The 10,578-nt window shown below is 50.0% G+C and overlaps 1 protein-coding gene across 1 annotated transcript in view; it reads right to left on the bottom strand.

Annotated features, from left to right (window-relative positions):
- LOC106695512 (neurotrimin-like) overlaps nucleotides 1-8,171 on the bottom strand; it is a gene marked incomplete at its 5' end in the record, with an annotated part of 22,303 nt that extends 14,132 nt beyond the window's left edge. Inside the window, 3 exons of the mRNA XM_014449862.2 lie at nucleotides 2,145-2,296; nucleotides 6,743-6,863; nucleotides 7,987-8,171. Coding sequence (XP_014305348.1) covers nucleotides 2,145-2,296; nucleotides 6,743-6,863; nucleotides 7,987-8,171 — 458 coding nt within the window. The remainder of the gene's footprint in view (nucleotides 1-2,144; nucleotides 2,297-6,742; nucleotides 6,864-7,986) is intronic.
- Nucleotides 8,172-10,578: the final 2,407 nt, after the last annotated feature.

Here is a 10,578-nt window from a genome sequence, read left to right as displayed (position 1 = left end):
CCCCTGCAGCATTTGTGTGGTGGGCTCCTCCGAAACCGTCTCTCTTTAGAGACTAAAATACTGGCGTCTGCTTGATTCAATGGGGAAGATGCTACAGACTTTCCTCCCTCGAGATTTAGCCTGTAAAGGCCCCGAGACCTCTTGCATTGAAGAGCAACCTGTGTGTGCTCCAAGCATCGGTGCTTGACCCAGATTCTCTGCACGTGTGTCAACACCTGCTACCATTTTTAATGTGTTCTTCAAAGAGAACCCTGGGCTGCGGGAAGCTGGAAATTGTAGGAATGCCCCCAATGCCACAGGGGGTGAATGCCCACAGAACGACGGCAGGACGGGGGTGGGGGTGGGGGGTAGGGGGGTGGGGGCGGAGGTTTAATTGTCTCACTGGGGTCTGCTGAAAAGAGCGGATTCAGGACACATCCTGCACTGCCCTTCTTATCACAAATGACAGTTACTTCACTTTTAAAGTTTGCTTTTTCTTCCTGTTCTCATCTTAAGGGGAAGAAGCCAGGGGATTACGTAGGAGCGATGAAGCCAATTGCAACACCATTGCATGCATCCAAATCAGAAGAGGGAGGTCAGAGGTGGAGGGAGACTGGGGGACAAGGACCACTGAGGGTGGAGAGAGCACTGGGGCGGCGGGCAGGAGAGCCAGGGAGAGCCTGAGATCTGCAGAGCAAGGGGAGGAGGGGCGCCTTCCTTTCTAATCCTGGCCCTTCTGCTCATGCAGACAGACACCTGCCAAAGAGCCACAAAGGCCTGACAAACGCGAGAGGCAATTATGACTCTCCCTGTGTGAGGGATGTCAGACAGATCAATCACCCGCATCACAGCGCCCGCCGTCCATTCCCAGCACCAGCTCTGGGATCGAGGGCGGCCTCGCCCTTCCCAGCCCTCTTGGGTAAAGCTGGGCTTCATGTCATGCGCTGGGTGAAAGGAAGATCGGATGTGATCTGGAAGCAGAGGCAGGACGATGGGCGGTACACACGGGCTATTAGGGGCAAGCTGGGTACACTGTGCATGGAGGGCAGGAGGCCGAGCCAGGGGAAGCGGGCGAGGTACGTGAAGCTATGGGATTATCTGGGAGTTCTCCAAACGAAAGGGAGTTACGTTCTTGCCAATCACCTGCTAACTTCCTCATCTTTCTCTCCTCATCCCCTTGGAGAGTGTGTGTTTGCATGGGAGGCTGAAGGGGTAGAGATTGGAAAAAATGCGCTCCCTGAACTTGGTGAGGTCTGGAGGGAACAGCCCCCAAAGCAAGGAGGAATGAACCCTGGGGCCCATAAGGAGAATCTGCAACTACTGAGGGGAGGAAGACCTCCCCAGGAGCCTGACACGGCAGACACTCCTCCAGGACACGTTGGGCAGCTACTCTGCTCACAGAAGGAGACACTGGCCCCATAGGGGGGCTGGTTCATTGGCCTCGCTTGCTTCCATCTGGCACCAATAGCATCGCCAATGTGCAATACTGCCCAGCCATTTGTCCTGCACCTATGAGCCCTTCGCTAAGTCATTGTTGAATGAATCGATGCATGAATGACTATGTCACTCTGTCACGATGGCGGCTTCCTTGCACACATATTCCTTAATCCAGCCAGACAACACGTGTTGATACAAATGGACACTAGAGAAATCCCCATAGTCTCTGCTTATTCTCCCCCTGAAACTATTAGTATTCAGGATCCCAATTCAGGCCCACGATTCCACTTCTATACATAGAATTCCGTTTCTCTCATGTCCCAATGGCCAGAAAAAGTTTCAGAAGTGGTTACCATCTCACACGAATTCGGTGAACAAAGCATTGATACAGTAAATGTTCCTCCCTGGCTCTTCACTGTTCTACCCAATCATAGTCCCCATCCTCAGTTTAAGAGAGATCATTGAGGAGAAAAACAATTAAATGTCATTTCAGCATCACCAAATCCTTTTCTCCTGTCTCAGGATTTTTCCCATTATAGAATGAAACATGAGCATTCTTTTTAAAAATTCTCCCTCTCGCTCTCTCTCATCCTTCCTTCCTTCCTCTTCTCCCTCACCACTGCCTCACTACTCCTGATTCTCTTCTCCTTTCCCTCTGGGCCTCTCTTCCCAACTCCTCCTGCTCTGCCTGACCCGCTCCTTTCTGCCCAGCTCAGGGCTCATCTTACCAAAGAGTGTGATGCTGGCATTGGTGTGGCCGAGCCTGTTGGAGGCGACACACGTGTAGTTCCCATAGTCGTGCTCTGAGACATTGAAGAAGATGAGCTTCGAGAGGAAGGGTCTGTTCTCCACTTTCACCCCCTTCTTTCCTTCAGCCAGCCTGCGACGAAGGAGAGAGACAAACAAAAGAGACGGTTATACTTTTCTCACAGGAAGTGGAGTCTGGAATTAGTGATCATCTCATCCCGCCTTCTGACATTATGCCCACCTTCCCCCCTCAACGACACAGCAAGTTCACGCACAATGACTGTGATTTATGTCTCTATTTTCTGTAGGTGCCTGGAGGCCCATGTGGCACTGTGAAGACATCTAACACCTCTGAAGGCAAGTGCCTCCAAAATACACACTGTCCCAACTGCGTGACATTCACGGAGCGCGTGCTCAGAAGTGTGGACTTAATTGACATCAATGATGATGATAATGGAAATGGAAATGGTGATGGTGATGACGACAACCATGAAAATGAACAACTCAAACTTCAAAGAGAAGGACAACCTGAGGGGTTTGAAGAAAATAAACAAACAAAACACCCACAATGCTCTTCAAGCACCTGGGCAATAAATTCTTCCCCTGAGAGTCTGAGGCATTCTGCACATAATACCTGCCTGTGGGCTGTGAATGGGAAACAAGAACCAGGGATCATTCTGAATCCCTGGGCTCTGGAGGCCTGAGAGAGGTGATGTGCAGAGTATCCTAGCAATTGGTCTGGGAGGGATTAGAGACGCCCGAGGATATGACCCCACAGAGCCGGGACAGTCTCTGGGATAACCCGCCCTGGCAGTCCCATATGCCGCAGGGCTCATGCTGGTGGTGGGGGCCACGACAGAAGTGCCACAGGTAGCTAGTGAGGAAAGCAGTTAGACACACTTGTGAGAGCCATGGATTCTATTACTGGGTAGAGGAAGAGGGTGAGGAGAAAGCTGTTGAAGGGGTGGGTGAGGCCCTATCTTCCACTGTAGGGGTCGCTAGCAGCAATTCCTATTGCGATGGCATGTCTACACAGAAATCACAAGACCAACCCTCTTCTTTTGAAAAATTCTGGAATGTTCTTTTTCAGAGAATGGGCATTAAGCTAACATGTCCCTTTCCCTGAAATGACCTGTCTGCCCAGCCTGGAAGCTGAGTCTGTGTTTTGGGGAAAATGAATTCTTGTGGGGGGAACAAATCCTTCTGCGTGGAGGATCTCGGGGAACCTGGTCGCACACTTCAGCGCCTGTTGAGAGTCTGGCTGGGGCAGGATGCGGGCAGAGTAAACAATGTCAAGATGAACACATCTGGGAACAGGCTCTGGGGACATGAATTAGGGCAAATAGCTGGCATCAGAGTCATCACGCTGAGAAAGACAATATTCTGGCGGAAATAGAAAGTGGAGCGCAGCAAGACAATGATGAGAAAGCGCGTTGTAAACTGGAAAATGTTATTCAATCTGATCTATTTCTATGGAGTTGGGCACGGAGCGCTCCCGCCTGTCCCTGGTCACAGCAGGGCTGGCACAGAGGGCAGCGGCTCTGTCATTATCTGAAGGTGTTATCTCCGTAGGACCCCAGGATGCCTCTCTCCTCTGCCAGACCCACAGCACCAGTGACCACAGAGAAGCCGGGTCTGGCTTCAGTTCCCCCCTAGCATCTGTCCCCAGGGGAGTCGGGGGTTAGCTGGAGGGACTCGCCTTGCTTTTCATGATGTCGATTCTCCCCGGGGAGCCTTTCTTTCTAGGGGCAGTGAACTGGCCTGAGCCCATGAACTTCATTAAAATGTGAGCACTGTCCCCATGGAATGAGGAGTCCCGCTGTGCAGCCAGACACCAGTTCCAGTTCCAGTTTGCTATGTCGATATTGATCCTCTAGGGCAGTGGTTCTCAACCTGTGGGTCGAGACCCCTTTGGCGGTTGAACGACCCTTTCACAGGGGTCACCTAAGACCATCCTGCATATTAGATATTTACATTACGATTCATAACAGCAACATTACAGTGATGAAGTAGCAACGAAAATAATTTTATGGTTGGGTCACAACATGAGGAATTGTATTTAAAGGGCCAGAAGGTTGAGAACCTGAGAACCGCTGCTCTAGGGGGTGCTGTGCAAAGAAGGTGCTGAGGCCCACCCATCAGGAGGCTTCTGAGAGCTGCTCTAGCTGACGGACCCCCTTTGCCAGTTGGATGCCATTCCTGGGCTGGGGACAAAGAAGGCTTCACCTCATACCCAGGCTGTGAGTTAGATGTCAGCGCTGTGGTGGGGAGCCACCGACCCAAAGCAGGTTCCTCCTGGACAGCGCTGACATGTCTGTAGCTAAAAACAGTGCCAGCAGCAGTTTGCGCCACTTTGCGGCTTCTGGGAGGCCGCACATTTCCCAGTCACGCTGCTACCAGGCTTCTTTCTTAATGCACCTGAAGGCTGGTTCCTGGCTCAGCTCCCCGGGGATGGGTGGCCCTTAGAAATGACAACACCCCATTTTCCCTCGCTCTGATGGATGTCATTCGCGATGGCCTGCAGTGACAGGTGCTCCGTCTACTCAAAAGGAGACTTTTACCCTAACATTTGAGAAAACAGCTGTCGCCATCGCACAGAGTCCCTTGATGTGCCTCAGAAGTCCACTCCTCTCCCTCGAAATGTGAGCTGGGTTAGAGCTGACCTTCCCCCGGGCAGAGGTCATGTGCCCTCCCAGACCTGCCTGTCGGGGGTTCCTGCCAGCCTCTGGGTGGGGAGGACGGGCAGCAACAAGGGCCTTGAAGGCAGAGATGTTCTTGTTAAACTGGGTGCCCGGAGGACAGACAACTCATCCGATGGAAGAACACCGGAAATAAATAAATGAGCAGCAAGTGGAAAACCGACCCGAACTAGTTAAAGGAGAGAAAAGAAGCTGCCATGAGAACACAGATGAAGAAAGTCTCGAAGTTGCCAGAGCCACGGGCCTCTGAGTCCCTCCCGGTGATGCTCGCTGACTTCCTCCTCCAGGAAAATCCTGGCAGAGACCAGTCCTCCAATGGCGCTGCCTTCCTGCCAGCAGAGCCCCCACCCCCTCCTCACCGTGGCCACTCCTGCCTGTGGCCTGCGCTACTCTCCTCCACAGAGTTTAGGACCCTGCTTTCCCATACATTTCAATTGTATTTTCCCTCCATAAAAATAGAAAAAGAGGATGCAGCTGATTTGTTTTGGTGAAGACCTAGACAATGGAAGGCCGAGGAGCTGACCCTGAGCTCCACAGCTGCTGTGTTTTTCTGCTATTTGATATCCATATAGGAGATCCTTCAATAAGAGGGAGGGAGGGACAAGTGAAACCGAATTTCTAAGAAAGACAAAGTTACTCTCTTCTGCTTGATTCTGAATTCTTGGGAAAAGAGGGACAGCCAGCTATTTCTTCTTATCTTATCTCTTTGTGAGATTGTTTCCCTCTTTCTGCCTCTGTTCTTCCATCTAGAAAATGGGCTAGATGAATACAGTACAAAGACTTTGTAACTGAAGTCTTTTGCACTTAATAAAATGGAAACACACTGTGTGTCTTTGAAAGGATTATGATAAGACAATGAATCTTATGACTAAGTGACTTGGTCCTAAACAAAAACCAAGGGTCGATTCAGAGACCTGAAGAGCTTTTGGTGTGTGACTGGTGGCTGACCCCCAAAAGAAAGACACACAAGCCCATAAAGATGTTCTATGTCACGTGGGCAACAGCTGGATCCCTCCTGGCCTGGAGTGGCTCACACCGCTCTCCTCCTCCCCATCAACCTCTTGGGTGTTTTCTTTCTCAGCTTCTCGGCCTCTGAAACGCCTTCTTCCTTCTCAGCCCCACATACACCTCAGGACTCTTTTGCATCATCCCCTCCCCATTTCTAGAAAGTGTTCTTGCACCTTTATTGGTTGCTCCCCCACCTTAAAATGGCGATTTTCACAGCGGTGATTGTGCTGCCCGGTGGACTGAGCCTCTGACCCCGGGCTAACGTGCCATTTGCTAGCTCCTCGCCATGACCATCTCCAGTGAATCACAACAAATGTCCTGGTGGTGGCTGCGGCAATGTGAGGGGAGGGAACGCTGCCCTCTCTCTTTTCTACAGTGAACCAACAGCCTGGGTACAAAGGGAGGCCTAACTAGGGTCATGGACTCCTGTACACCAATCCTGACAGCGTCTGAACCGGAACCGAGACCTCTAGCTCCAGCTAACTTCTTAGCCACTCCTAGGGTCCTGGGAGCGTTACTAACACCTCATGCAAGCCCGGGAATGTGTTAGAAAGAGCTTCAGGCGAACATACTATTTTCTTGGCCTATGAGAAATCCACAGGCCTTCCCATGCCCCTGGCAGCCCTTCCTGTAAGGTATTGCTTTCCTTACAAAGTGTTTTCCTTCAGGCTGGTTAGTCCAATGCATGGCAACGTTGGAAACATAGCTGAAATGCATTAATCCCAGGAAAAGACGTGGTTGTATATTGCCTCCCCTTCTAGGCAGGAGGAGTTCAGGGAGAAATTCACAGGGTTTCCCTCGCAACCACGAACCTGGAGAAGATGCCTTCTTTGGGTGCGGGGGAGAGAGGGGTGCAGGGAGGGGGTCCTTACCTTTTGTCGTCCTTGTACCACTGGAATTCTGCGGAGGGGACTGCCGAGGCTTCACACTGCAGGGTCCCCTTCTGTCCCACGGGGACGCCTGTCCCCTTCGCTTCGGAGATGTACGGTGGATCTGCAGAGAGAAGACGCCCTGTAGCATCTGAAAATGCATTCTCCAGCGAGGCCGCTGCCTCCCTCACTGATTGTATTTTTCACTCTCTGATCTACCGCGCTCCCTTGAGCGGACAGATTCACTACACAAATTGTGCTGCAGGAACCAAACCACTCGCGGTAGTTCTAAGGAAAACCCTGGTCTGCCCAGCGTGGGATGCTGCTATCCCCTTCTGAAGGGAGGCGAGTGACCAGGTGTGCATGCAGGCCCGCTTTCTGTTTAAACTTTTTAACTTGCACAGGATGATGCCAACCCATCAACCCTCCAGTCCCTGGGTTGGCAGTCAGCAGTTTTAATCAGCCTCATAGAATTTCTGCAAACCAGGTTCTTGCCAGACTATATAACCTCATACTATTCAATTCCCATCAAAAGCGCAGTTGCAAGAATAATATTCATAGAGAATTGCCTGAAGGGTGTACGGATCAGTCATCCTTCTAGATTCTTCTAAAATGATTCCCGCATCCACCAGACCCAGCCAGACCTATATAGTTGGCCTACTTGCAATTGAAGTTTTCCCTAACAACGCTTGACAATTCCAACAGCTTGCAGGGGAGTGCACTGGGAAGCACAGGTGTAACAAACACGCCATTCTATTTAATACAGAAACACTGTTTGCAAGTGGTTGACTACATTTCAAGGTGCTCTATTTGTAGAGACCCTAAAGATCAACTTCCCCTTGGTTTCAGGACCAGGAAAAGCAATGTTTCTCCCAAGCAACTAGCTGGCTTTTATCTGATGGACATAAACCTGAAAACAGATGATGTTTCGCCCTCGCTGGTTTGGCTCAATGGGTGGAGCATCAGCCTGTGGACTGAGGGGTCCCAGGTTCCATTCCAATCAAGGGCACATGCCCCGGTTACTGGTTCGGCAGGCAGGAGGCAGCCAATCAATGATTCTCTCTCATCATTGATATTTCTATTTCTCTCTCCCTTCCCCTCTCTGACGTCAATAAAAATATATTTTTAAAAAGCCACATATGCCATTCACTCTCTAAGAGTTGGCTCTGTATCCATCTCTTTTTTGTGGCCATGCCAGCAGCCCCCCTCCCATCCACACGGGGCGAGGGTTCCATGACAACACTTACAGTTCACGGTGACCTTCACTCTCCGCACCACGGGTGCGGCCACGTCGTTGGAGGCGCTGCACTCGTAGTCCCCGGACTGCTCCCTCGTGATGCCCTGGATCTCCAAGTATTCGTCTTCACTCACAAAGCCCACGGCTGCCGGAGAAGGTACGGTAGCACAGGAGAGAAAACAGCAAAAGCATGCTCTTAGAAACCAACGTAGGACCTGGTTATGTCAGCCACTTTCAAGTTCAGATTCCTCAGCACTGTGTGCATTCACACTTCCCTTCTCCTACCACAGCCACCACCACCATCTCCTTAGCTCCCCAAAGGACTAGCTGAGATGCCCGTGTTCCTACCTGGACTAAACAAATGCCTAGAGACCTGTGACCTGCCCTGACCTTACCGAGCCCTCTGGCTCTGGGTCCGAGAAAGGCACCTGAGGTGTATCTCAATTCTTTCTGACTCCAGGTGCCATTCACACTGAACCTTGGAGTAGAGCCAATGACTACATCCCAGACCACATACCAGTATCAGTTAAAAATACCACAATAGCTTACACACACAAACGTCACAAAAGACAGTGGGAACACTCATGAAATAAAAGTTAATTTATTTTTACAGCTAGACAGTCAACTGATAGGCAAAAGTCCATTTCCCAAACTTCAATTTACTAGAGCTCTTAGGTATAAGATCCTGCAGACAAGCCAACACCAGGGACTCCACGCTCTAATCACAAACATGGCAGAAAGGAAAGGACAAGAGGACAGGTACGGATCTCACTGCCACTTCATCATCAGCAGCATCAGTTCTGTATGGAAGAGTCATGCATAATAACACTAACCCCTTGCCTACTGGACTCCCCACCAGAGGCCTGGCCGCAAGGATCTGATGATGGAACGGCCATGACATTCAAACCTAGGAGATGCATTTCTTGTTTTTCTCCCTTGTTGCCCTCAGTTCCCGCCTCCTCAAAGAAAGACAATGGAGAACAAAAGTAACTGCTTCCTTCCCAGGGAAGTATCTGGCCTCTTCCACTCAATGAAGTAACCAGCATGATGATACATGCATTGTGCGAACTGGGATACCTTGAAGAGTATAAGGAGGTGCTATTAATAGTGACTATCCAGCCCAGTAGGCATGGCTCAGTGGTTAAGCTTCGACCTATGAACCAGGAGGTCATGGTTCGATTCCCAGTCAGGGCCTATGCCTGGGTTGCGGGCTCGATCCCCAGTGTGGGGTGTGCAGGAGGCAGCCGATCAATGATTCTCTCTCATCATTGATGTTTCTCTCTCTCTCTCCCTTCCTATCTGAACTCAATAATAATAAAAAAGTGACAATGGGGCAGCAGCATGAGTTGAGACTGTCACTAGCAACTGAGACATCTGCCCAGACAGAATGTACACACAATCCCAACACCTCAGAGGATTGTTGGGAGTGACAAATGGAAACACACACAAACATGAAAGCACTTTGAAAGCTTCCGTGTGCTGTGCACCTGCTTTAGCTCGTACTCCTGTAATCTGCCCGGAGGCGCAGGCTCCGTGAGTGGAGCTAGATTAACATGCATGGCTCCACATGAGCAGGGAGGGAAGAGAGGAGCACCTTTCTCCAGGGGATAGCACTGCCACATAATGTCACATGCACCTGCTGCTCCAAAGCGTGAAAATAACAGCAGCGAGAAACTGATACAATACAAAGAATGATAGACGTGCTATGTAAGTTATGGTTGTATTTGTTATGTGACATGAAGGTCGCTGTTTTGTCCATGTAACAACAGTAGTGATAAGGATGGCAACAATAACAAAACAACCATCTTGTGAAAAAGGGCCACGACCTGCCCAACTCGGCCACCACTCCTTGGACATGATCCCGCTGTGCCACCCTCCAGTAATACGCTCAATTAGGTTGCCATTTCCTCATGTACTCGCATGACCTAGGGAACCCACGCTACATGTGTGTGGGAACTCTTGCCTCCGCTACCTACACAAGAGCGAAAGAACAGCTTGTAGCTACTGAGACAATCAAGACTCATAAATTTTCAGGAAGATCCAAGAACATGGTAATGAGTAGAAAACAGGGTCAAAAAGTTCAGGATGTGGAAAAGACACTCAACATTGACCCATGGGAACTCACAGTCCCAAACCAGTTAAGAAACTTCTCTAATTGTCATGGTAGCCTTTTGTTCTTGCTTCCTAAGCATCTTCAGGGGGGGGGAAAGTACTGGCCTTGATGTGAGGAAGGATGAGGAAAACCAGGAGCAAAGGTTTAAAGGAAGAGTTGGTGATTCCTTTCATCTTGTTGTTTATTTGCTACCAGGCCCGAGCCTACATTTGTCAGATCTTTCCCTGCCGGAATGCTATAATTACTGTGCAAAGCATCTCGGAGACCAGTGTCACACTTAATATTCCCATTAATTTTAAATGGTAGTCTTTGGTACATATGTGTGGCAATTGATGTCATATTTTAATTAGGCTTGCCCTACACCATCTGAAATTAATAATAGCTTGAATTACCAGTGTAATTTATAAATTAACAGTGCCGTAGCATTAGGAAATAAATTAGTTCTGGACAGCTGTTTCTGGACTGAGCTCCGTGTCTGAGCAGTGGTCG

The sequence above is a fragment of the Myotis lucifugus genome, unplaced genomic scaffold, assembly GCF_000147115.1.
Source record: "Myotis lucifugus unplaced genomic scaffold, Myoluc2.0 scaffold_1475, whole genome shotgun sequence".
Classification (NCBI taxonomy): domain Eukaryota; kingdom Metazoa; phylum Chordata; class Mammalia; order Chiroptera; family Vespertilionidae; genus Myotis; species Myotis lucifugus.
The sequence above is the reverse complement of the archived record's forward strand: the minus strand, read 5'-3'. Positions and strand labels throughout refer to the sequence as shown.